Source organism: Epinephelus fuscoguttatus, linkage group LG23 (assembly GCF_011397635.1).
Source record: "Epinephelus fuscoguttatus linkage group LG23, E.fuscoguttatus.final_Chr_v1".
In the NCBI taxonomy this organism is placed as follows: Eukaryota; Metazoa; Chordata; class Actinopteri; order Perciformes; family Serranidae; genus Epinephelus; species Epinephelus fuscoguttatus.
Genome location: NC_064774.1, coordinates 8,135,289 through 8,162,325, shown reverse-complemented (window position 1 = coordinate 8,162,325; position 27,037 = coordinate 8,135,289). Strand labels below are relative to the sequence as shown.

The 27,037-nt window shown below is 41.7% G+C and overlaps 1 protein-coding gene across 6 annotated transcripts in view; it reads right to left on the bottom strand.

The window, feature by feature from the left end:
- dysf (dysferlin, limb girdle muscular dystrophy 2B (autosomal recessive)) overlaps positions 1–27,037 on the bottom strand; it is a 147,164-nt gene that overhangs the window by 80,512 nt on the left and 39,615 nt on the right. For 5 of the 6 annotated variants that reach the window (XM_049569378.1, XM_049569374.1, XM_049569376.1 and 2 more), the window contains 23 exons: positions 26,676–26,791; positions 24,310–24,423; positions 24,039–24,216; positions 23,826–23,950; positions 23,602–23,708; positions 22,039–22,234; positions 21,643–21,789; positions 21,423–21,554; positions 21,061–21,227; positions 20,638–20,752; positions 20,394–20,499; positions 18,581–18,723; positions 17,747–17,920; positions 16,368–16,452; positions 16,162–16,239; positions 10,368–10,549; positions 10,136–10,276; positions 8,786–8,815; positions 8,606–8,641; positions 7,476–7,517; positions 6,322–6,423; positions 3,809–3,970; positions 51–225 (listed from right to left, as the gene is read on the bottom strand). In XM_049569378.1, coding sequence (XP_049425335.1) covers positions 51–225; positions 3,809–3,970; positions 6,322–6,423; positions 7,476–7,517; positions 8,606–8,641; positions 8,786–8,815; positions 10,136–10,276; positions 10,368–10,549; positions 16,162–16,239; positions 16,368–16,452; positions 17,747–17,920; positions 18,581–18,723; positions 20,394–20,499; positions 20,638–20,752; positions 21,061–21,227; positions 21,423–21,554; positions 21,643–21,789; positions 22,039–22,234; positions 23,602–23,708; positions 23,826–23,950; positions 24,039–24,216; positions 24,310–24,423; positions 26,676–26,791 — 2,853 coding nt within the window. The remainder of the gene's footprint in view (positions 1–50; positions 226–3,808; positions 3,971–6,321; positions 6,424–7,475; positions 7,518–8,605; positions 8,642–8,785; positions 8,816–10,135; positions 10,277–10,367; positions 10,550–16,161; positions 16,240–16,367; positions 16,453–17,746; positions 17,921–18,580; positions 18,724–20,393; positions 20,500–20,637; positions 20,753–21,060; positions 21,228–21,422; positions 21,555–21,642; positions 21,790–22,038; positions 22,235–23,601; positions 23,709–23,825; positions 23,951–24,038; positions 24,217–24,309; positions 24,424–26,675; positions 26,792–27,037) is intronic. The other variant, XM_049569377.1, reaches the window with a different exon arrangement.

The following is a 27,037-nucleotide window of genomic DNA, read 5'->3' as shown; positions in this document are numbered from 1 at the left end:
TAATTATTTTAGCTCTTTGCGAGATAAATTTATATTCATCCATGTCTTACGTCTCCATTCCTCCTCTTCCTCTTCCTGTGTTGCTTGTTCCTCCTCCAGGCTGCACCGATACTCCTCCAGCGACCGGATGGTGCACTGACCGACTACCGGCTTCCTCCCAAACTGACGGTTGTCGATGACTTTGATGACGATTGGCGGCATGTAGAGCTCCTCGCAGGGAAGTCTCTGTGGGAATAAAGAAAAAGGGATTAAAAAGAGAAAATCATGATGGAGGTATAAATAAAGGGAAGGGATATGAAAAAGAAAGACAACATGAATAAAAACAACTTCCTCTGATCTACACCAGACTCTAATTGGATATGCCACCTGCCCGCCTGATGGTGATTGGCTGTGACTGCTAACTGTCTCAAGCTGATTGGACACGCCTTGGTGACAGTCCAATCACGGCATCGTTACACCTTAGCTGACCTCTCCCATGTCAAGGAAGAAATGACTGAATCCGTTTAGCTAGATATTTGATCTTTGTGAGGAAAATCAGGACAGAAACATTAACTTAAGACGTCAGTTCAGGGTCTCAAATAAACGTGTTTACGTGTAAAGTGACACCATGAAAAGAAACATTTATCTTAAATGACAACATGGCTGACTCTGTTCTTCTCCACGCTGTGCTAATTTTGACAAAAATGCACTGTGAAACCAACTGACTGGCATCGAATGTCAACTTAATTTGACAGTTTCATATAATCTGATTATTCCCTGTAAAGTAAGGAGGTATAAACCTGCCATTATAATAAACAAAGAAGTTATTAAATACATGGTTCAATCAATAAATAGATGGAAAAAAAAATAAATAGAAAAAATAAATAAATAAATGGATTTATTTATCAGACAATTTACTTAAATTTGTATCTACTTGTTTTGTAAAGAAATAAAAACAGATTTATATAAAATGGAAATAAAGAAATCGGAAAAGAAACTGAGAAACAGAAATAAATGTAAGCAGAAAATAATATATTGGAAAATTAAATATGAAAATAAATAGATATAAAAATCAGTAATTTGTCAAAAAATGTTTACATAAATAAAATGTATTTCCTTATTTGAATTTTTTCGTCATTTTTGAGAAAGAAGTAGAAATAGAAGACATACAAAACAGAAATAAAACAAATATTAATAGTTATTTGACAAATTACTTATAAATAAAATAAATAATAAATAAAGAATACATTTTAAAAAATAAATAAATAGCAGAAAGAAATGTAAACAGAAAATAATAAATAGGAAAGTCAATACAAAAAGAATAAAGACATTTAATTTTAATAATTTATTTATTTAAGTTGCGTAAATTGTCCAAGAAAAATTATATGTATTTATTTATTTGACAAGTTATTATTTTTTGAGGAAAAGTAAAAATTGAAAAAATAAATATTTTCTGTCTGTTTGACATATTATTTATTTTTGTACTTATTTATTCTGTAAAGAAATACAGTAATAAACAAATGGGGAGATTATTTAATTGGGAAATAGAAAAAATGAATGTAAACAGAAAAAAATAAGTTGGAAAATAATTAAATACGAAAAATAAAGAAATACAAAAATAAGGAATTTGTCAAAAAATATATAAATACTATTTATTACATAATTTGTCAAAAATATAATATTTTTTAATCATTTGACAAATTACTAATATTTGAAAAATAGGTAGATATAGAAGAAATAAAAAAATATATAAATACAATGTATTTATTATTTTATACTTGTGTATATTTATTTTCAAATTAACACACACAGTGTTTGATAAATTAGGTTTTTATTCATTTATATATTTTTTCATTTATTTGGTTATTATATCGGCACATTTTGTCCTCCATACAAATGCCACATGTCAACCAGAAAAAGGGTAAGTCCAGTTAAAGTTTTCTTTAAGAGGGAAATCTGTGCACTTCAGCATCACCTCATTTAGCAGAGCCAGCTCGGAGAGAATAAAGAGAGTTTGTGACTCTAATCCATTTGACCTCTCTGGTTTTAAAAAAGGCTTAAGTGGGGCTGATGATGCTAAACTCACACAATAAACTGAGGGAGCTAACATGAGGTGGTTAGACTCTTCAAAGAGTTGTATTTAAGGAAACTATGCACATGACATTTTCTTATGCCCCCGTGGCATACGAAAACACTTACGCAGTCAACTTAAGACCTTAATATTGTTAACATTAAATGCTTGGACTTGGTTCAGCGGCTGAATTTAAGGGAAAAATATGTGCATATTTCCACAGTCCGGTTGAGGCTGTCAGACACTTGCGGTGGTCAACACAGGGCCTTAATCTTGTTAACATTAAAATGCCGGAGCCAAAGCAAGGATATGTATTTGAGGGAAAAATATGTGAATATTTCCATACTCCAGTTAAAGCTGTCATAATAAAACACCGAGGTGATCAACTTCAGACCTTAATATTGTTAACATTAAAGTCTCGGAGTCTGTACTGGAGCTGCCGCTTGGAAAAACGTGTGTAATATTTCCATATTTCAGTTTAGGTTTTTACAAGAAAACACTTAGGTTAAATGTAATGGCATCGATGTAAACCCACTGGAAATATATTCATAGGGGACACCTTTATGGCTGTAGAATATGTAAAGAGGCTCCCTCTTGCTGTCAGTATCCTGGTTTTGTGTTGATTAAAAAAATGACTGAATTAAAAGAACTTTAGTAGTTCAGCACACAGACGCTGTTTCATGACCACACAAGTCTATAATCAGCTTTAGATTCATCTGGAGCAGAAGCTTTAACATTTATCCTAAAAAAGGCGTCCAGGACAGGGATGTCAATGGACAACTATTCATCGGTTAACTACAGAGAATATTTTAGACCATTTACACATGCTATTTTATGGATTAATTTTGCTACTGATGGTGCGTTCCATTTGTACTGGTAATGCGGAATTTTTAACGACTTTCTGATTCCTTGTGACAAAACAGTTTCTAGAGGTTGACAATGGAAAAAACTGGCCAAAGCTGAAATAAATATTAGCCATGACGTGCAAAAGTCCCACAAATCACACCAAAGTAGTCACATGGATTTTAATTGAAGTGAATGAGAGACAGAGGGAGTTTTGGTGGTGAATTTTGGTGCAAATGAGACCACTATGAAAGTTCTTGACACGTGTTCTGTCTGGCCTGTCAGTCCTAAGAAAACCCTCTGCCCGTTGTTCTTTTATTATTCTGAGAGGTGGATGAAACTCTACGCTGCTGAATTACATACGAGACCTGAAATCTAGAGAAATGTATTTTTGTTGAGGCTCTTTGTCACCGATTCTACCTGCCATGTATCTATGCTTTAAGATACACGCATGTTGTCTGATTTATGTTCTTGTTCTGCAGTAACATCCTGTTTAAAAGCATCTAGTCAGCATTGGTGCCACAGTCACAACCGTGATAAAACATCTCCACCCTGCGTTTACTTGGCGTCAGTAATGTATACACTGACATCAGTGAGAGAAGTCTTCCACCCTGCAGACACGTTGGGTTTTGGATCGTAAATCTGATCTGCAACTGAGCTGGACGCTTCTGAAAACGTGTGACCTCTACAGCGTCCACATTCAGAATTAGTGCTTTTCTGCTAACAGAGGATTTCTACTTTTCTAGAAGAAGAGAAGAAACAGCAGAGTTCAGTATTGTGGCTTCACTGATGAAGACAAACGACTGACGCCAACCAAATCACAGCAGAGCTCTCATTAGCCATGAAAGCCTCTGCACTGATTACATCCGTGTAGTGTGTGTATATGTACAGTAGAGTGCGTCGGCGTGTTCTCACCACATCAAGGATGAGCATGTTGACGTCGAAGTTGGGCTTCTTCTTCATGCTGCGGATGACGCAGCTCTGGACCATGACGCCTCCGCACTCCACCTGCAGGCTCGGGGAGGTGATGCTCGCCAACTGGAAACTCTTCAGGTTGCGGACGCCCCACGCCAAGATCTGACAGAGGGGACAGGAAGGTACAGGTGGTCATTTATTTTGATCATCAGCTACTCCTTTAATCTATGACAGAAATTATTACAATATTCCTCGAGCCTGGATCTTAGATCTGGTTGTTTTGTTTGATGAACCGCCCAAACACCAAACAAATTACAAGATCTCCCAAGAAAAGCAGTAAATGCTGCCATTTTAGAGGCTTGAATCTGCAAATGTTTTGGGTTATTTATGATCTTGTAAATTAATTGTCATGGCTCAAGGCCCCTTTTAGAGCAGAAATGATTACTAGATTAATCGATTGGTAAATTGTCAGAAATATCACCCATAATGCAGTCTTCGGATTCCTCCCATGACGACTTCACACCCATTCTCACCTGGTCCCACCTGACCCTAACGACTTACATGGTGGCCAGGTGGGTCAATGACTCACATTGTCACCTCAACGACTAATGAGGGTTAGATGGGTTCGGGTGTGAATGGGTGTTGAGTCGTCTGGGAGGGATCTTAGGACTGCGTTGTAAGTGGGTGACAAGAGGTGTCATAGCCCACCTCCTCTGTTTCACACTAGTTGTTCCAGTTTGAGGTAGATGGCTTCTTTCACGCCTCTTTCAAACTATCTGTCTTCTCTGGCCAAGATGTGAACATTGCTGTCCTCAAAGGAGTGTCCCTTTTCCTTTAGATGTAAAGCCCTGTTTCCACGAGCAGTTCAGTTCAGTTCAGTACACTTTTTTTCTGTTTCCACTGTGAAAAGTTGTGGATGGTACCAACTGAACTGTTCCATCCCGTCCCCATGTTTGTTTGGTCCCCCCTCTGTTGGGGTACCTAACACACAGATGTGCTACTAAAAGGTGGAGCTGTGAAGACTGCAGTCTGATTGGTCAGTAGAGGACGGTCACTCTGCTCAGGGCTGAGTTGTGTCTGGTTTTGAGGCTCATGTAACCACTGTTCATACTGTGGAGAGTTTTATTAGTAAACTGTAACTATAAAATGAAAGGATGCTTTGCTGCCTCTCACAGCAGCTGGAGTCTGAGAAAAAATAACTTCATTCACTGGGCCGACTGCCGGAGACTTTTAAGGTGGAACGTTAACTTGTAATGTTACTCAGTGCATGAGTTGATGACGTGAATCCATGAACACACATTTCACTGTGACAACTTAATTTTTATGTGACAGACACTTTAAATAAAGAGTGGATCTTCAATTTCGATCGTATTATGTGAACTGCATATATTCTAATCCTCACTCTGAGAAAAAGAAAGCGTCATGGAGCATTGTTCCTGTGGGCTACAGCAACACTAAACCCCTGAGCTTGCCTGAGAAGGACTAAGCTGCTATTTTTAAATATCCCATGGAGAGAGACTCTCACTGCAGCCTGTTCTATTTTGATAGGAACATGTCGGCGTGCAGCCTCGCTCTGTGGACGATTAACGAGGTGCAGACTTCCATCTGTGTCACCGCTGATGAGGAAATACAGTGAGTGCTGGACGGAGCAGTGAGTGACACATTTAAGAGTACTGTTTGCGGTGGAAACACTAAGGTCTAGGTGCCATGTCTGAAGGGTTACTGTTGGTTCCAAAGGTACCATACTGAAAGTGTTTGGTGGACACGGGGCTTTAGTGGACAGCTGAGTCTTGACCTGAGGAGCTGGCTCTCCTGTGCTGTGCCATGCGCCTGCAGAGTGGTTGTTTTGTTTCCCCAGTGTACAAATCTGTGCATTCCACTCACATGTGACCTTAGCGACTCTGTAAGGGTCCACACCCACACAGAGTTTAAAGCCTGCGACTCCCCACCAGTCTGTTAGAACTGAAGAAGCTTCTTGTATGAGAAAGAGATGAAACATCTTCAAGAAACTCAAGCAAGTCCTTTTGCCTACGATACAACATCTTCACCAACAAATTCTTTATTAGTTCCTCTGTATTATGACGTGCAAATTCAGATGGAGGAACAGGAAGTGATAAATCCAGGTAATGTGTAAATTGGGTAAAGAGTAAAGCGACCCCATTAAAGGGTTGGATGAACCCGCAGGCGGCAGGTAGCGTCACCAAATTCAAACTCATATTGGGTGTGATCCAAACAAAATGAAAGAAAGTGACTTTTCCCACAACTTGATCGATTTGCTTGATTTACACCCGACAACCGAATCACTGCACAGAAGAAAGTGTGCATCTACTCTTGGACAAGAGGCTCAGGATCATAACGGTGCCAGATGAAAACATTAATGGCGTCCTCCTCAGCTGAGCTGTAACGTCGACTAGCACAGTTGTGCTAAGTGAGATACACACTTCTTTCTGCATGGCGATCTAGTTTGGTAGAGAGAAAATAGTTCCTACGTATATGTATATTGATATTGATACCTCGATGGCGGTTCTCTGCAGAACAGGTTTGATTCCCTGAGGAACCACGAAGACATTGGGCTCTCTCTGAGGGGGCGGGTGCGGGAGGTCCGACTCCTCCGGCTGCCAATAGGAACACAGGACAGTGGTGAGTCGGAGACAGGTCATCAACAGGAGACACGAGATAAAAGCATGGAGGACTAAAGCTGCCATTGTAATAAATAAATAAATAAATAAATGAAATTATAAAAGAAAAAAATTGAGAAATAAAAAAGCCACAATAAAACAAATCTGAGTATTCAATTCAATTTTAAATAAATACGCAAATAATTTGAAAACTAAATACTAATTAATACTAGTTTCTATTTCTTCTTTTCTCAGATACTTGGTCAAATAAATAAATAAATGTAGTTTTTCTATTTCTGTGCGTATGTGTTCATTTTTAAAACTAACCTGCACATTTAATTAATAATCAAGGCTTTTATTTTGACATTTACATCAGCTTTAGTCCTCCATACTTTAACAAAACTCATGAAAACGAGCCATGCTGTTCACTTTCAAGTAACATAAATACATGTTAAATATCTACATGTTTAGTATCATCACGTCAAATGAGTTTTTGAGCGTTAAAACCACGTCACTACCACGTCATGTGCTCATGTCACCACTGGTGACATGAGCACAAAACAGCTGAAGAGGACATGTTATATTTGTCGTCTTTTGTTACGTTACATGATGTGTTCTCCTAATTGTTAAGTATCAAATACAAAATCTTGATCTTTCTTGTAATTATAAAATTCTCATTTCGTGATTACGTGAAAATGACTTGTTATTTTAATGATACTACATGAATGCTACTGTAGGTCGGAATCATAAACTTTATTTTTACTTGTATGGATAAAATTTAAATGATCATCTTTATAAATGTCCTCTCTGGCCTTCCACACAAACCAACTAAATATGAAACAGAAAATAAAATGTTAGTGGAATGTTGGATTATATATTAAAGTATGAAATGAGGAAAAAAAGGCGCACAATTCACGAGTAAGAAGGTGATACATGAGGGCTGGTCTGGAGCACGCATGTATGATGATGTCGTACAGACATGCAGACATGAAACAGGTTGGATGGGTCTGGTTTTCCTATCTCCTTCTGTGTGTGTGTATATATTGTACCCATTGCTGCAGGTTTTCAGAGAGGAATCCTGGAAACATCAACTGAGGAAGCGACATTGAAGAAAAAGAGACGGAGAAAAGATGAAGAGCAGTGAAATAAAAGAGAAGAACTGCATCAGCAAAAGGTAAAAACCATCAGAGGAGAAATGAACAATTTCACATTTCATATTCTGCACATATTTTAGAGGAAATGCACAATCACGAGAGACATGCATGATGTTTCTGATTCGCTTTAAAGCAGGATTCTCGTGTTATTATTATTCAGCGCTTCTTAATTGTACAGAGTTGCTTGTTCTCACCACAGACGTGTTGCTGTATGAAATAAAAACTGTCACCAGGTTTGGTTACTTGTGAGGAGCGCACATAGACAAGAGAACACCATTTGGATTTCTAATAATCATATCAGAGGTCACTTTCAAACCATGTCACTCTCATTACAGTCTTAAAGGGATAGTGCACCCAAACATGAAAATTCAGCCATTATCTACTCATCCATGTGCCGAGGGAGGCTCAGGTGAAGTTTTAGAGTCCTCACATCACTTGTGGAGATCCAATGGGAGAGTGGGTAGCACCACAACTCCACCTAATGGAGGCTTACAGCGCCCCAGATTAAAACGTCCAAAAACACATAACTGAAACCACAAAATATCTCCATACTGCTTGTCCGTAGTGATCCAAGTGTCCTGAAGCCCCGACATAAAAAGTTGTTTGGAAAAACGTCATTTGAACTGTGTTTGTAGCCTCATAGCTCTAACTGCCTATCTGTGCACCGCGTTCATGTGTGAGCGCAGGCTACAATGAGGCTAAAAACAGAGTTCAAATGACCCTTGGATCACTACGGACGAGCAGTATGGAGATATTTTGTGGTTTCAATTATGTGTTTTTGGACGTTTGAATCTGGAGCACCGTCAGCCTCCATTAGGTGGAGTTGTGTTGCTACCCCCTCTCCCCTGGGATCTCCGCAAGTGATGTGAGGACTCTAAAACTTCACCTGAGCCTCCCTCGGCATATGGGTGAGTAGATAATGGCTGAATTTTTATGTTTGGGTGCACTATCCCTTTAATTTGAATGATCGGATAATATAGGATATTGGACTCTGTGGGGAGAAGTTGTTGTCTGTGTGGTCTTACCTCATCTAGAACGTGGGTGGAGGTCATGATGTCTCCCTGTACGTGAGACAGGAACAGACAAGTTTGGTTTTAAAGGCTGGAAATGTACAAAACAGTGAAATAAAGACAGATAAATTTCATAAAAAGCTACAGAGACAAAGAGAGGGAGCAGAAAAAAATGGAAGAAAATTATAAACTGACCTCTTGACCTGGGATATGATGAACTGCTGGCTGCAGACACAAAATGGACGGAAAAATTATTGTTATAAAATTACTGAAATGAGTGTGAATAAAGTTAGTGGATTGAGATCACACTTCACAAGATGAAATATTCATATTCCAAAACTCCTTAAACACAGCATGCAGTTTTCATGATTTGAACATGAACAGGAAAAAAAGGACAATAAAGACAATATAGGAAAGATAATGGAGGCCCGAAAATGCGGTTATAATAAATAAATGGCTCAATAAATTGATAAATGAAATTATAAAGAAAGAAATATTAAAATAAAACCCTCAGTTATGACATAAGAGTGCAGGTTATTTTGATATATATAAATATGCAGAGAAATGCAAAAACTAAATTAATAAAATGTATTTTTTTTCTTTTAATTACTTATTATTTTAATAATGGTTTTAGTGAAGAAATACAGCAACAAATAAAACATATATAAATAAATAGGGACATAAATAAAAGAAGAAATAGATGTGAACAGAAAATAAAGAATTAAATAATAAAATTAAATATAAAAATAAATACAAAAATAAGTAATTTGTCAAAAACAAATAAATTTTATACGTAACTTATTTTTGTATTCACTTATTTTGTGAAGAAATACATAAATAAATAAAAACAAATAAATAAATAGGGAAATAAATAACTAATTTGCCAAAAAAATAAATACATTTTACAAATTGTTTGTTTTTGTAATTTATACAGGAACAAATAAAAAAAGGAATAAATAAATAGGGAAATAAATAAATGGGAAAAAATAAGGGCAGAAATAAATGTAAACATGACGTTATGAATTAGGAAATAACTGGATATGAAAAGAAATCAATTCTTAAATAAGTTAATTGTCAAAAAAATAATTAATAAATTTGACAAATTACTTATTCTTGTTTTCACCTTAGAAATACAGAAACCAAAAAAAAAAAAAAAGAAATAATAAATATATAAGAAAATTAATAAACAGGGACATAAATAAAAGCAGAAATAGATAATATACATTTGGAAATAAATAAATATGAAAAAAGAATGCAAAAACAGTAATTTGAAAAATTCGTATTTTTGGAAAATGAGAAATATAACAAATGGAAATGGAATAAATACAAAAATTATGTATTATTTTTCTATTTCTGTGGATATTTTTTTGTTTTCAAATTAACCTGCACACTTAATTGATAATTGAGGCTTTTATTTCCACATTTATTTCTTTATAAGTTCATTTATTGAGTCATTTATTTATCATAATGGCAGCTTTAGTCCTCCATAAAGCAAAAGATGAAGTAAGTGGTGATGTTGCTAAGGACTGCAGGTTGACCTCCGACCTTTTCTCTGCGTATCAGTTCGAAGGCGGCCAGCAGCTCGCCGGCGTTCTTGTCCCCTTGGCGAATCGGGAACCAGGCCAGCTGGGGGGAGGTGGTGAGGGTGGGCTGGCACACACAGCGGCCCATGAACTCATCTGCGCCCTGGACATTAAAAACACACGTGTTTTAACATTTCTCTTGACATGGAAGTTAGAAGCTAGAAAAATAAAATACTCAGACTTCCGACACTCACGTATGTGTCCTGATCGTAAAGTTCCACCACCACGTTGGGCGGATTGGCCATCGTGGCCTCGGGGTCTCCACAAATCTCCACCTCATAGAAGATGAGCGTCTGGTCCCAGGTGGGATTCAGAGTGTTACGCACCGTCACTGTTTTCTGGGACTGATGGAGGAACGACACAATGGCGTACGGGTCTGAAGACAGAAAAGAACAAGTAGTTTTCAGGGTGTGTTTGCTCGTTACGGTCCTTGCACCGAATTATTATTCTTCCTCCAAATGAATTGCCTTTTTGGGAGGCTTATCATACTCAAAAACTCTTTGCACATATATCACATCTGGAAAAACAAAATCGTATTTTAAGGGTCTTGAGCTCAGGAGCAAAAAAATGGCTCAGTAGCGCACCCTACACACTTTCGGCGATGCAGCCCCCAAAGCTGGTTTGACCGACGTGTATGAAACTTGGTAGGCATATGTAACGTCCCAAGACGTACAAAAAAGCCTCTTGGAGCCATTCTCTAAACCAAACAGGAAGTCGGCCATTTTGAATTTACTGTGAAATTTTTGTGCATTTTTGGCCATTTCCAGGGGTCATACCTTAATGAACTAGTGCTAGAGATTTTATCACATCAACTTCAAACTGTCTGTCCGCCACAAAACAGGAAGTAGTTTATAACTCCAGCATACATGATCCAGTCTTCCCCAAACTTCACAGGGTTAAAGACAGTCCTGCCCTGAACACATCTACATGTCAGTAATTAGTGATAGTTATAGCGCCCCCTACTGGTAACAGGGAATTACATGTTTTATACTTTGATGTATATATCCTACAAAGTTGACTACATCCACCTCAAACTTGGTCAAAAAAGCCTTAAGACCTTGATGAGGCTTTATTGTGGAAAGTGTGAGTTTTCGTCAAACAGTGTTGCCATGAGGGCGGGGCAAAGGTCGACATTACGCCAAAACACAACAATTGGCATTAACTTAAGTGTAGCTTTGTTCAATCTACCTGAAACTTCACATGCTCCTTAATAGTCGAGGCCTGGACATGTGATATGAGTTTCGTCAAACAAACTACAGTAGACTGTAGAAACAACAGTCGCTGTAAAGTGAAAGATGCACGTCAAAACAAAAGGAGGGTAGGTAAAGTCTCCATTTGGCTGATAATTTGAAACCTAAACTGGCAGTGAACAGATCCTGGGTCAGTTTGAAGCAGGCACTTGAACGCCTCAGTTGAAGCTGCCGTCTTCAGATGCAGAGTACAGGATGAGGTTATAGCTGGAACTAGGGAATGCATTCTTAACGTGCGTCCTCACAAGTATAGCAGGACAAACTCACGCGTGCGTGTCCAAACTGTCCCGGCGTCCCACATAGTGACATCAGCAGCTTGGGAATGCCGAGCTTGAGACGGAAGGCTGGGAACACCGCTCGGAGAAGTTTGTTATTCCAGGTCACAACAACTCTCCTCCACGTTAACACACACACACACACACACACACGCACACAACTTACAATGTGGGCACATGCATAACAGCACACATATATGTACAGTTACACACACACACACACACACACACACACACACACACACAGTGAGTAGTTTGTTATTTCAGGCAGGGTAAAGAGTCTCTACGGAGCCGTTAGCGATAGAGTAAACAGAAGCTAAGTTGCATTTTCCCACCAGCCCTCAATTAACCTTGGAAGTCATTCATGCACGCACGCACGCGCGCACACACACACACACACACACACACTGTACAGACACACCACCCGTGGTGACCCATTCAATTACCGTCCATTCCCAATAGCCCATTAGCTCATGTAAACAGCAATACAAACAGCCCAGGGGGGTTATGTAAGTTTGTTAGTGTGTGTGTGGAGGGGAAGCAGCAGCAGCAGCCGGGGCCCTGGGAGACACAGGGGTCCATAAACACAACGAAGACTGGGAAGAGAGAGAGTTAGTAGAAGAGGAGAAAGATGGAGAGATGGAGGACACGAATCATGAGGGACAGGGAGCGAGAGAGATAGAATGGGAAAGGAGAGGAAGAGGAAAAATAATGAGAAGATATCTAAATGTGGAAACTTAGCTCATTACCAAAAATACATTTAAAAAAGACGGAAGTAAAGAAAGAAAGAACGAAAGAATCTAGATGGGCACTTGGAGAGGGCAGACCTCCATCAAGTCTGACTGTCCAGTCCTCTATGGCCATGATCACACAGAGATGCGTCACCACTCGTCAGCAAACCAAGTTTTCCTACAGTACACAGCATGTGGTGTGTGCTACTCTCTTGCACAGCAACCCACGGTTTTCTGGCTGTTTTTAGACGCACATGAAAGTTCTCAACTTTTCAGCACAAGGCGCAGAATCTCACCGTTTGACAGTGTCAATCAAATCAAGCAAGAGGTGAGATTTACTGGTGTTTTGATGCCATTAGAGGAAAGGTTGATACTAATGGTATTTAAGTACGATGGAGGTCACCCCATTATGTAAACAGTAATCGGCAAGCAACCAGGTGGATCTCTCTGGTGATTTTAGCCCGTTTCCACCACACTTTCAGTATGGTACTTTTGGAGCCAACAGTAACCCTTCAGACATGGTACCTAGACCCTAGCGTTTCCACTGCAAACATTACCCTTAAATGTGGGCGGGGTTGTTGTCACTCACTGCTCCGTCCAGCACTTACTGTATTTCCTCCTTTATCAGTTTTCACCTCGTTTATCGTCCACAGAACGAGGCTGAACAAAATACAACAGGCTGCAGTGAGAGTCTCTCTCCATGGGATATTTAAAAACAGCAGCTTTGTGCATTTAGTCCTTCTCAGGCAAGCTCTGGGGTTTCGTGTTGCTGTAGCCCACAGGAACAACACTCTGCAACGCTTTTCTTCTTCTTCTCCCAGTGAGGATTAGAATATATGCAGTTCACATAATACTGTCAAAATTAATACATATAAACGCCTGAAGATCCACTCATTACTAAAAGTGTCTGTCATATACAAACTAAAGTGATGGTCAAAGTTGTCACAGTGAAATTTAAGGTGTGCTGATGGATTCACGTCATCAACTCATGCATTGAGTAACATTACAAGTTAACGTTCCACCTTAAAAGTCACCAGCAGTTGGCCCAGTGAATGAAGTTATTGTTTCTCAGACTCCAGCTGCTGTGAGAGGCAGCAAAACATCCTTTCATTTTATAGTTACAGTTTACTAATAAAACTCTCCACAGTATGAACAGTGGTTACATGAGCCTCAAAACCAGACACAACTCAGCCCTGAGCAGAGTGACCGTCCTCTACTGACCAATCAGACTGCAGTGTTCACAGCTCCACCTTTTAGTACCAGATCTGTGTGCTAGGTACCCCAACAGAGGGGGGACCAAACATGGGGACGGTAAGGAACGGTTCCATTGATACCATCCACAATGCCATTTACTATGACTGAAAACATGACCTCCTTGGCAAAGGTCAGAAAGAAAGAACTCAAATTTGCGTCACTGACCAACAGCATTGACTTTTGAAGGGACAGAGAGTCAGAGCGTCCAACACAGAGGAAGCTATCATAAGCCCCTTTTACACTGCCAGATTTTCCGCGAATGTTGGGCCATTTTGCCGGCCAGCTGCGAGCGTTTAGACACACAGAGGCGGCAAGGCGAGTTGATCCGAGGCGCCCAATTTTCCACCTCGTAGGGTAGATATATTGGCGGAACCCTGAAGTTTAAAAAGACTGAGGCGCCCTTCCGCAACGGGAGGGGCTGTTGATGACTTCTGGGAGGAGCTGTTGATGACGCTGCACATGCAAGCCACTGGTGGTGGATAAACAGGAAACAGCTGATAGCAGGAATTAGCGAGCAGCTAGTAGCAAGAGGGAAACGCAAACCTGACAGACACTGTAAAGATGAGCAACTGAGGAGACAAGGAATTGCGCGCCATCCTTGCCCTCGCAAACAAAGAGGCCAATAACTGTCAGGTGACGGGAACGGTGAAGAACGGGCCGACTTGCGAGAGAATCGCCGTGTGACTAGCTGCGGCTTTCCTTCCATGTCACTGTTACGTCACATGCTGAGCTACACGTTTTGTTACTTGGTCGGCATTTTGCCGCACTTCCTGATTTTGTTTTTATACTGCCAGTGCTGAAAGAAGACTGATTGGGCTTTCCTGCAAATTTGCACAATTCCTATCTAAAAAGGGCTACAGCTTATTAGCACCATCCACTTTTATTTAACCTCCTGTGCTGGAGTAAAAACTGCTCCACAGAGGACGAATGGTTTCCAGACGATTCTGAGACAAGAGCCCAAGCGTTGAAACACAGAGACAGACAGACAGACAGACAGACAGACTGACAGACAGACAGGAGGACAGAGGTTCAGACACATAGAAATAAAGACAGACGGACACACCGATAAAAGAAAGACAAAGAAAGAAAGATCTCTCTGACTCAGTCTTTAATCACGGCCGCCCAGATGCCGTATAACACTAGATTAACACACAACTGAAGCCCATCCATCAACTCTACTCATCCGTTACACTGTGTGTGTGTGTGTCTAACCCTCTCTTTAACCAGCCTCCCTCCATCATCTATCATTTCTCTCTTCCTCCGTCTATTCATCCCTCTGTTATTTAAAGCCTCGTCTCTGTTTTTACATCTGAGTCTGCGGTGGGTTTCTGATTAACGAACACACACACAGTAGCCGGAGTTTCCATGACCTTCTTCAGATAAAAGAAAAACATTTTCTCGTTTTCTTTCTTTGCCCTCTCTTTGTGTGTCACTCCTCCTTTCTGTAACTTCACTCTCTCCTCTTTCTCTCAGTGCTACAGTGCAGTAACAACAACCTCTGTTAGTAATCTGGGTATTTTTGAAATTAAATCTCTGTGTGTGGCTATATAAAACACAGTAACACAGTTTGATATTAAAGACACTGTCAAGGCTCTGAGCTGCCTGAGAGGACAAAAGCAAAATTTCTAAATGTTCATGCTTTGCAACTCTTGGCAACAGTGGCGGTCCAAGCACATTTGGTGCCCCATCTCTCCAAATCCACTGCTCTCAGTACCGTCATGGTAGTTGAGTGGGCACCACAGAGCTTTTTGTTTGAGGGTTCACGTAACGTCAGATAACTCAGAGAGCGGGTAGAGTGTAAGGAGGTAAAAGTAGTTATAGTGTTAGTAAAAAAAAACACATAAGACTTCCCCCATTTGTGGCGCCCCCTGTGGATGATGGTGCCCCTAGCATTCGCGTATACTGCCTATGCCAGGGGCCGGCACTGTGTGACGATTAAAACCTTTATGAACTGATGTTTTCCAGGCCCCATTACACACTCATTGAATTCAGTGTTCATATAAAAATATTGGCAGTATTAGCTTTAAATACGGCTCCTTTGATGCAGAGTCCTTATTACAATGTTAATGTTTGTTACTGTAAATTCATTAAATACAGCGTTTGCTAATGCCAGTGTCAGCAGGGAACTGAGAAGAAATTTTGCCTTTCTGGGGCACTACAAGATGCTATAAGAAAAAAAGTGCAGGTTTCTTTTGTCTCTGACCTAAAATTGGTCTGACATGGAAATCAAGGATAGATGACCCACGTTAGACTGCAAAATACACAAGAAGGCTTGAATCTGACAAAAGCAGATTCATGAAGGCAGGAAATTTAACGAAAGAGTAACCTTAACTCAAACAAAAGCAAAACCTAATCAGACATAAATGTATTTTGCTTCTGTGGTCACCTCCTTTCGCTGCTTTCCTCGTTCCAGCCACCAGATGGCGGCACAGCGTCAGCAGATGATGAGAAAAATGTCAAAGATTTCGAGCACAGTACCTGAGAAGCTGTCTTTGTCCATGGCCAGCAGGTCTCTGGCTTGGTACAGGTAGCAGCGCAGGTGGTAGCGGGTTCCGCCTACACACACACACACACACACACACACACACACACACACACACACAAATCATTGTATTGATGAGATGAAGAAGGAGGAGTATGAAGGGAGCCAAAGAAGATGAAAAATGTGTTGTGCAGTGTCTTACGGTCAAAGAAACAAGAAATGGTCGGTCTGTTGACTCCGAACGTGGTGGTGATGGACTTGTCATCGTTCTTGTCCTCTATGCTGCTCTGCAGGACGAATACAACAGAATAACAAATATCTTTATTGTACACCAGAAGGGAAATTTGTCTGTGACCCATCAAACAAACAAACAAAAAACAACAAAACCATTAAGGCAAACGAATAGCAAGGGTTCATTTCGTCCATATATGTGCACGTTTCCTGAAAGCTTACAGATACAGAAACAGAGGGGTACCACCGGAATCACGGAGGCAGTGAAGTGCAGTTAAAGCAAGACCACGAAGACAGTTAAATCGGGCCTAAATAGCAATACACCGATCAGGCATAACATTGTGACCACTGACAGTTCTGTCCTCAAAATTGATGTGTTAGAAGCAGGAAAAATGGGCAAGCGTAAGGATCTGAGCAAGTTTGACAAGGGCCAAATTGTGATGGCCAGATGACTGGGTCAGGGCATCTCCAAAACTGCGGTTCTTGTGGGGTGTTCCCGGTCTGCAGTGCTCAGTGTCTATCAAAAGTGGTCCAAGGAAGGAACAGTGGTGAACCGGCGACAGGGCCATGGGCGGCCAAGGCTCATTGATGAATGTGGGGAGTGAAGGTTGGCCCGTGTGGTCCGATCCAACAGACGAGCTACTGTAGCTCAAATTGCTGAAGAAGTTAATTCTGGTTCTGATAGACAGGTGTCAGAATGCACAGTGCATCGCAGTCTGTTGCATACGGGGCTGCATAGACGCAGACCAGTCAGGGTGCCCATTCTGACCCCTGTACATAAATACTTTTGATCTGGGGCAGATATTCGTGATTTGGACACCTCAGCTCCAATAAAATTTGTAATGTTGCAGACAATGATTTATTTAAAGTGAAGTGCTTGCAATTGTGTGGCGACAGTTTGTGTTTTTCTCTTTCCTGTTTCATCATGACAATGTCCCCGTGGGCAAAGCCAGGTCCAGGAGGACCGGGTTTTCCCAATTCGATGTGCGATATCCTGCAGAGAGAGTCCTGACCTCAGTCCCATCCAGCAGCTTTGGCATGAACTGGAGCACCAAGTGTGAGCCAGATCTGATCACCAAACATTGGCGTTGATGCTGTCGAGGCTGACTGGGAGAAAATCCCTACAGCCAGGTTCTACAGTCTGACGGAAAGACTTCCCAGAAGAGTGGAAGCTGTTTACGCAGCAGATTAAAGCCTATAGTTTTGGAATGGGAATCACATATGATTGAGATTTTCAGGTGTCCACTTACTTTCGGCCATGTAGTTTATCTTAAACGGCATCATCAGACATCTTATTGTGTCACTGTGTAATGATTTAATGTGATAAGTCTATTACAGCCTCTCTCTCACCAGAGAACACTCCAGAGCAAAGATGGCCGCGGGTCCTGTCTTCTCCAGCGGCTCCATGCGGCACCTCCACCTGCGTCTCCTGAAGCTGTCCGTCTTCCTGGGCTTCAGGTGGAACCTCCAGCCGAAGAGCGACGCATACTCCCAGCCCTCCCGCTCCGTCTCATCCGGACGTTGCTGTCAACACACACACACACACACACACACACTGAGCACTCTGGGTGTAACTTAGGCGACCTTCAGGGACACATTGCAGACTAAAGAGAAATTAACTGGGGACAGATGATGAACTGGAGACAAAAGCGGTGTCCCCCACTTGGAAAAAAGATGATTTTTGGGTGAGTAGTCAAGGTTAGGGTAAGTAAGGGGTTAAGGGTTGGTGTTAGGGGTTAGGGTAAATCTCCAGGAAATCACTATGTCCCCAAAATTGAGCAAAGTAATGAACATCAGTATCTCTCTTGCTCATTTGTGCAACTGGAACGCCATCTCGTGGCTAAAAGGGGAAACTTCAACTGCTCACATCAGATGAGAGGACATGAGAGAAGGAAAAGAAATAAGTTGGTGCTTATCTGCTGTAGCAGGCAAGAAAAGATACCACAGTGTAAAAATACTCTGTTACAAGTAAAAGTACATAACTACAAGCATCATATATATATTTAAACCCAAAGTAAACATTTTAGAATCCTATATTTAACGTAATATATTAATACTATCCACCTTATTCCTAGCCCCCATGATCCCTTGTGTGATTTATGGGTGACACTTGCGGCGTTGAACCAAAACCGGCGATATCCAATGGTAACAGTTTTACAGTACTGTCATTCTCTTTCTCTGTACCTTTCTGAGGGCGTCCATCTTCTGCTGGTCTCGTCGTCTCATTCGTATCCATCGTCGCCTTCGGTTGGTGTGGTACATCTTCTCTGCCGGCACCCACGACTTGGGACGGCGGTCCGGAGGGATGGTGATGCCGTACTCCCATCCTGGTGGAGGAAGAAGTATGCTGACTCTTAACAGGTGAAGATAATAACACGACAATCTGAAAACACTCTACTGCCACATGTGCAGTAGAGTGTGTGTGTATTTAAAGCCAAATGTAGTGATATATATATGATTTGATCTGACATCATTAGGTTGTTAATGCAAATGCATCAGCTGCTGGAGGATTTCACTACCATATATCATATACAGTCGTGTGCTTTAATCCAGTGGTTCCCAGCTTGGGGTCGGGCCCCTCCAAATGCTCATAAGATAAATCTGAGAGGCTGTGGGGCGATTACGGCTTTTGCGACCCATAACTGTTGACATTTATTTTTACTTTTCAGGACATTTTATTGAGGCATAGATAGACACACGACAAGTAACACTGTCATTTGTAATTTTTCCCTCTTAAATGTAGTGACGTGGAAGTATCACGTAGCATGAAATGGAAATACTCAAAGTACCTTTAAACTGTACTTAAAGGGGATAGATGTAGGATTTATACTTCCCGGCCAGTAGGTGTCGCACTCACACTCACCCGCTCTCGCTCCACTCTTCAATTCTACAGGTTGCCAGGTTCGTAAACGACAGACACTGGAGACACCTAGCCAAGTTAGCTAACATTAGCTATGTTAGCTGCGTTAGTTAGCAAACATTAGCTTACCTGTCCAGAAGGAAAGCGGCAACCTCTGCGTGGCTTTTTTAGCCCTTTTTCTGCCTCCAGCTGACACCAATGATCAAAAGCTAGACTGATGTTGATTCTGGTTTTGCTTCTCTGCTGGTCGGCTAGAATTTGAGATGGATAGTGTAGACAACGCCATCCCTCTGCAGCTTTTACTTTTCCTCCCATTTTTCACAGGTTTAAGTTGAAGACTTTTTTTACGCACTCAATACATACATTCATTAAATTTTTAAAATTCTGTTAGTGAGCACTTCTCCTTTTACAAGATAACCCATCTGCGTGACAGCTGCGGCATATCACACTTAAATCAAAGAACCAATGTATCATCGGCAACAGTAGAAGTATTTGTTAAGAAAGCCAAGTGGCACCTGTGATAATATCATATTATATTATGTTATATAATCAGCAGCATCTGCGGTGGTGTGGGCGTTGCGCTGGACTATCATGGTGAAGATGGAGCTGAGCCGGATGGCGAAGCTTTCGATATACTGGTCCATCTATGTCCCAACCCTCACCTATGGTCATGAGTTCTGGGTAGTGACTGAAAGAATGAGACTGTGGATACAAGCGGCTGAAATGAGTTTCCTTCGTGGGGTGGCTGGGCTCAGCCTTAGGGATAGGGTGAGGAGCTCGGACATCCGAAGGGAGCTCGGAGTAGAGCCGCTGCTCCTTTGCATCAGAAGGGGTCAGTTGAGGTGGTTCGGGCATCTGATCAGGATGCCCCCAGAACACGCTGGAGGGATTACATATCTCATCTGGCCCGGGAACACCTTGGGGTCCCCAAGAAGGATGTGGAAAGTGTTGCTGGGGAGAGGGACGTCTGGAGTGCTTTACAAGGCCTGCTGCCCCAACGACCCGGCCCCAAATAAGCGATTGAAAATGGATGGATTTACTTAGTTACTTTTCACCACTGGGACGCACAGACACAGATTGGGAATTCTTAGAGCTTGGTTCATTTCAGTGTGTGTGTGTGTGTGTGTGTGTGTGTACCTTGATCATCCACAGCTCTGTTGAGATCTTCGCTCCACTCCACCTCCTCCCACGCCCACCCTGGAGGACACTCCACCTCGTCCTTTGGCACAGCCTTCTCTCCATTCTGACACACATACAAACACAAGTTTAGATCTACACAGATGAGTGAAACCATTATGCCCAGCTCAGACCAAAGATTTGAGAGATGCAGAGACACACACATATTTACAGTATTCACACACACACACACACACACACGTACCACGTCAGTGTAACCCTCCGGCATACCAATCCACTGTCCGCCCGGTAACCTCATCTGGTTCTCAAACACTTCCTCTGTGAAGGTCATGTGACCAGCGTCCACGTCAAACAGCAGTCTGAGGGTTTATCATCACACAGTGTGCATACACACGGATACTTTAATCCATGATCATCTCTTATTCATTCACAAACAGACAGATACAAAGCTAATGCTAAAATATGATCACTGTCCCCTGTGGGCCGCTGGAGTTTAGGTGTGTCCAGGGGATTTTTTCCGCTGTGGTCTTGGTGAGAATATAGAGACAATACTTTGACCAGTAAACAGCCAAAAAATACAGTTTGGATAGTAATAGATGTGAGTATTGTGCAGCCAAAAGAAGAAGAAGAAGAAACAACTGTAAAAGACAAACCCACACACACTTACGTCTTCTCGGGACTGATGTACCAGTCTCCAGCCCAGGTCCAGCCAGGCGAGGGTTTGAAGCTCTCTTTGGGCAGTTTGATTCTTCCAGTGACGTCACTGAACTTTGGATAGGTCAGACCTGTAGTTCCCCAGCTGCCCACCAGGGCCAGTCGGGTCTGGTTCTCATACTGAAGAAAGACAGAGGGACGGATATTTGAAGCTCCCGTGTGAAGCCTTTTTTAAGTGTAAATTGCAAGCAGATGACTTACTACCTTTTTTAAACAGTGTGTGACGGCCCCCGCCCCCCTGACTTATTTGAATATTGAGTTGTTTATTTGTTTATTTATTTATTGCAGCTGCAGCTTTAGTCCTCCATATCTTACCGTCTCAGCAAAGACCGACAGTTTCCCTTCAGCGTATTGGTTGAAGTGTTTGACGTCAGCAGCCAATCCAAACCAGACTTTGACCCTCAGCTGACCAGGAAGTTTGGCCTCTCCGCCGCTGCCCTGTGGGTTCTGCACAGCACACACAGCGGTGTCAGTGACACTTTATATCAGAGGACAAAATGTGTGTGTGTGTGTGTGTGTGTGTGTGTGTGTGTACCTTTAGAAAGACAGTCTGCAGCTGTCCGCAGTGTTTCCCACAGTGCTGCTGGGAGAAGATGACAGTGTGTGCTGGGATGCGGTGGTACGCCACCCGGCGGTCACCCTGCAGCATCCATATCACGATGTCTGGGAGGCTGTTCTGAGGCTGGGTGAAAAAGATAGAAAGAAAGAAAGAGAAAAAAGTTTGACTGTAGTCTGCTTATGTTATGTTTTTGGTCCAGCTTTTCTTCTTGCAGATAATCTGGTTTGCTTCCAAACTACTTCTTCCTCTTTAACTTTTAATGACGTTGTTAACATCACACAGTTTCACAAGTTCTTCTACTTCACCTTTAATTCATTACGAGAAAACTTCCTTTATCAGTTGCTCAGGAACATACTGTAATAACACACTCACCTCCTCGGCCATTGTCCTCAGCCTGCTGGCCCAGTCCTCAGCCTGCTCCAGCACCGTGGATAACTCAGTGGCAGGTCCGTGCTTCAGAGCCTCGGCCGCCGCGACAATCTGCTGCAGGTGGAGAGTGCGAATGTGCCTCAGGGAGCGGTCCAGAGGGGTCGCGCACTGCCACTGGTCCAGAGAGGGCAGCTCTTCACTAGAGAAACAGAAGTGTGAGAAAGATACGGAAAGAAATGTGTAGAATATATGCTGTCAACAGGGAGCTGAAGTCATGGGCTTAGAGAGGGAGGACGGTACTTCAATAAAGATTACCATAATGAAAAGAGATAAAGACAGTTTTTAACAACACTGTAGGGATGGGTATCATTAAGATTTTAAGGAAAGTACTACTCTTACTGATACTGCTTATCGATCAAGTACTTTTAATTTCAATTTTCACTTATTAATACAGCCCAATATCACAATCACAATTTGCCTCAGAGGGCTTTACAGCATACGACATCCCGCTGTCCTTGGACCCTCACAGGGGATAAGGAAAACCTCCCCAAAAAACCCGTTAACCGGGAAAATATGGTTACAACCTCACCAAGGTCCATGCAACACCTGGTCTCAAAACTAAGACAAAATCTATGCTTCATTTTTGCTGATGAGACGAGATGTGACGGAAATGTTTGTCTATCGGACATTGAAAGCTGAGAACAGCTTTGCTTGTGGTATCTTCTCCTAATATTATCTTCGAATGCCGCATGAGCGACAGGCTGTAAACTCCGTTAAATAGTTGGTATCAGGATTTTTTCTAGCCGCTGAATGGCAGCGGAGCAAGCAGCCACTGGCCGCTGGACTTCACAGCTGATCCCCACAGGACTCCACTCAGGGACTTGAGAAGGTCGATGGCTTTTGCTATCTGTGAGTGTAAGAGGAAGAAGAAAACTGGGCTCATCGATTGGCCAGGACCGAAAACGGAAATCATCCCCTTCAGCCGGCTTGGTCACCACAAAAACAATGGAGCAACACCAAATTTATGCATTTATGCCCACGAGACATTTTCCAACTTTTTCTTTTTGTACCTCTGCTTCTCCTGGTTTGCGCCGTTGGCTTTGATTTTTTTCTACCCAAAATCCACTGCGCTTTATGTCACTTCCTCTCTTTGGTTTGCTGGATAATCTGTTTGCATTTCTCACTGTGAGCGAACCACACCAGGGTTCACTTACAAGTGAACCGAGACCCCCAGTTTTCAAGCAGACCAGGTTTGGCTCATTTGGTCCGCACCAAAGTTCAAAGGAGCGTTCACACCACTCAAAGTGTAATAGACTATCCATGGAAGTGGACCACGGTTCCTTTAAAGCGGACCAAATAGCACCAGTGTGAATGCGTCCTTAAAAAGTGGCTGTAAAAGTAGCTGTTAGCGGCTAACTCAAAGGAGAGGAACAGTGGCCGAAAATGTGTGCAAAGCAGGAAAACAATGGGAATCAGGAGCTCCTCATACAGAAGTAATCTGCTGCTTTATACTTCTACGTGACCACCAGTGCATTAAACTTGTCAGTGACATCACAGAGTGTTTACCTGCAGTCTGTGATGATCTGATCCAACAGCTCGACCACTCGGAGCTCCACCTCCTCCAGATCACTGCCCGCCTTCACCTCCAGCTGCACCCGCTGCAGGTTCTCCTCCTGGATGGACACACACACATTCAGCTTGACACATTCAGGATTAAAACTCACATTCGTCCTTACCAAGACCCAGGGACAAGAGCGCACACGCAGACAGACAGATCCAACATCACCCACCAGTCTCTCTATGACGGCCAGCAGCATGTTGAGAGCCTCGATCCTCGGTTTGATATCTTCCCACTCTGAAGACAGGACCACCACCGGCTTCACGTTTCCCCAGGGTAGGTAATAGTAGTGGCAACCTGGGACACACACACAGATAACACATCACATTTTGGTGTCGTACTACAAAAACCTGGACTACACTCCATCATTCACAGCCTAACTTACCGTCAAACACCGCCCTGCTGTACTGGGTGGTGGAGGCTAGAGGGAGGCAGGTGTAGTCAAACCTGTTGCCGTAGTTCCCGATGCTGACCTCGAACTGGATGGCGTCGTCCACGTCCTGGAGGAGCGTGGCAGAGTAAAACGCTACAAAGAGAGAGAATTTCCTCTTCCTGAGGAACTTCTGTTAGACGGAGAGAAAGATTGAGAAAGAGGAACAGATGGTTAAAACGTTTCTTTGTGTCGTTTAAGTGTTTATAACCGTCTTCACTCTCACCTCCACCACCAGCAGGTCATCTGATGGTATGTCTTCAGTCCTCTGCTCCGGCTTGTCCACCAGTTTTGTGGTTAGTTCCAGTAAGACTCGACCTCGGTACGCCACGCCCTCCCCCTGACAGATGAAGGAAGGTCTTTAAGTTTCAATATTGCTATGATCAGTTAAATACATTAATGTTATTCAACAAACATAGAGTACAATTACTGAGAAGCCTTCAACAGTCTGTGCTCCTCTGCTGGGTCAGATTTGGAAGGAAATCTGGACTGCTTTACAGCACAAGACATGAAAAGTAAACTGTTAAGTCAAAGCGACTTTAATACAGAAGACAAAGACGAGTCCTGAGGAAGAAGTTAAATAATGCTTTGTTAAAGCTTCTCAGCTGTTAGGATTTGATACTTGACTCTGTGTCTTTGCGTAAATGATTGGTTACACAAAACAAGTACATCCTGATATTTCATAAATCACATTAAGCAAATCTTTTAATTATAATTTTTGCATGTTGCACATATTCTTTTTTCCTTTACATTGCAAAACAAATCTTTTCTTACATTTTATTTTTTGAATTTATGATTGCTTGAGGTTTTTTTTTTCCAACTTCTGCTCTTACTTTGTACACCAAGGCACATGTGTTAACGTACAAAAAAAAGTATTTAAAAAAAACAAAACAAAACAAAAAAAACATACGTAAACCTGTTTCTGATTCCGATCAAAAAATTAACCAGGGTTGTGAGGGTCACCTCTCCTCTCTCTCTCCTGATTGACTCAAGTGTGAATGGGATACCAGAAATGTAGAAAACACACGTATTAAGTCGATTTAAATAACCATTCCACATTTTTAAGAAACCTACTCTGAAATTAAAATCTGCTGATCGCCAACTAATGTAGCTAAATTTGTTATATTTCTAATCATTTGTCATGTTTAACTTTAACACATTTCAAAGGCATCTGCGCATTGTGAACATAACAGACCACAATATGAATTTTAATTATAATTTCTGTTAATGACAAGCAATATTTATGTGCAATCCTTATTGACACAAGCGCTACGAGGAGTCAGAAGCAGGTGTAGATTTTGTTTGTACCTACGAAAAGATCGGAGCTACTAACATGACGATGAATGCCAAAATTAGGGCTGCCCCCGACTAGTTGACCAAACGTTAGTTGACCAGAAAGGTCATTAGACAGCAAGATTTCATTGGTCGCTTAGTCGATAGAGAAAAAAAACCCTTCAAACTCTATTAGGAGCTGCACCTTGTCAAAATAAATCAAAACCTATATGGCTGGACCATGTGGGAATTTAATTTGAAAGGACAGCCACAGGAAGAGGCCACACTCAGCAGTCAGACAGGAGTCAGGTTATAAACCAGTCACAGCCGACAGATATCTTTCCCTTCTTCTGTAAATATTTAGTCTGATAAATACGGAAAAGTTGATCAACCTATTGCCGCGCTCTTGAAAGCTGGCACAAAAAATACACAACAGTAGCGCCTAGCACCCGACCTCACCTTTTCCAGACAGTTAAAGACGCAACATGTGTACGACCCCTTATTTCCAGGGCTGGTACCTGCAGTTATTCCACAGGCTAGTTAATAACATGTCAGGCAGGAAATCCAAAGTGTGGGATCATTTTGAGAAGGTGAAGGATGAACCCAAGGTGATATGTAAACTCATCTTCATTGGTCGACTACAAACATGACGTATCATCTGAAACATGGAAGTAGCTACATGCCCATTAGCCCACAGCGTCATTAACAGGCGGCTCGCTCAGTGTGTGACGTGCACTTGTAGATAAAATATAGGCCTATATTAATGAAGGTTCATTAGTACAGTTTTGTATTTCTCTGTAATGTAGCACAGTGTTAACAATGTTACTGACACTATTCTTTCTCACACCTTCAACTCAAACCACCAAAATACATCATTTAATAAAGTCTATGAAAAGTCTTAGTCGGGGGCAGCCCTAGCCAAAATACAAGTAAATTTCCTCCTGTGAACAGTTTACACACAAATTCATTCTGCTGTTTTAAGAATGAGACCCAGAAACTGTATTCAGAATACCACCAATTGAAACTATAACAGCAAAGAGTTATTCATATTCTAAACCTGTAACCCCCCTACCCTGAAATTAACTGAAGAAATAATTAGCAGATTAATCGATAATGAAAGTAATCTTCAACTGTACGTGTAAGAGCTGACATGCGCCAGAATAAACAGGTTAAAAAGTAAGATGCGAAATGTTAAAGGTTTATCTCAATGATACTTACTGGCTAAAATCAGGTTCTGGACTGTTTATTTCATTATTTTCTACCTTAAATTGAAGGTTATGATTGATCGTATTTAAAAGTGAAAAACAAATTTGACGTTACTTTTCCGAGGTTGAGCGCTTCGTGCGGATCGTTGAAGGCGGTGAACTCTCTGGGGCTGCCGTACAGGTTGACAAAACAAGGACCAAACGTTGGCAGGAAACCGAGACTGTCATCCACTGCAACGACACAAAACGACAAATAAATTAGATCAATATAAACAGGACAGAATGTGGAACGATGAAAATAAGATAAGATAAACTTTATTATCCCAAACAGACAGACAAGACCGATTGAGTGTTCAAGAAAAAGTTTCATTAGACTCAAGCCAAGATAGAAAACAGTTATGAGATGAAAGGGGAAGAAAATATACATTACAAACAAGAAGTGAAACAGTTGAATTGACAGCTGGACTGTTTCACGCA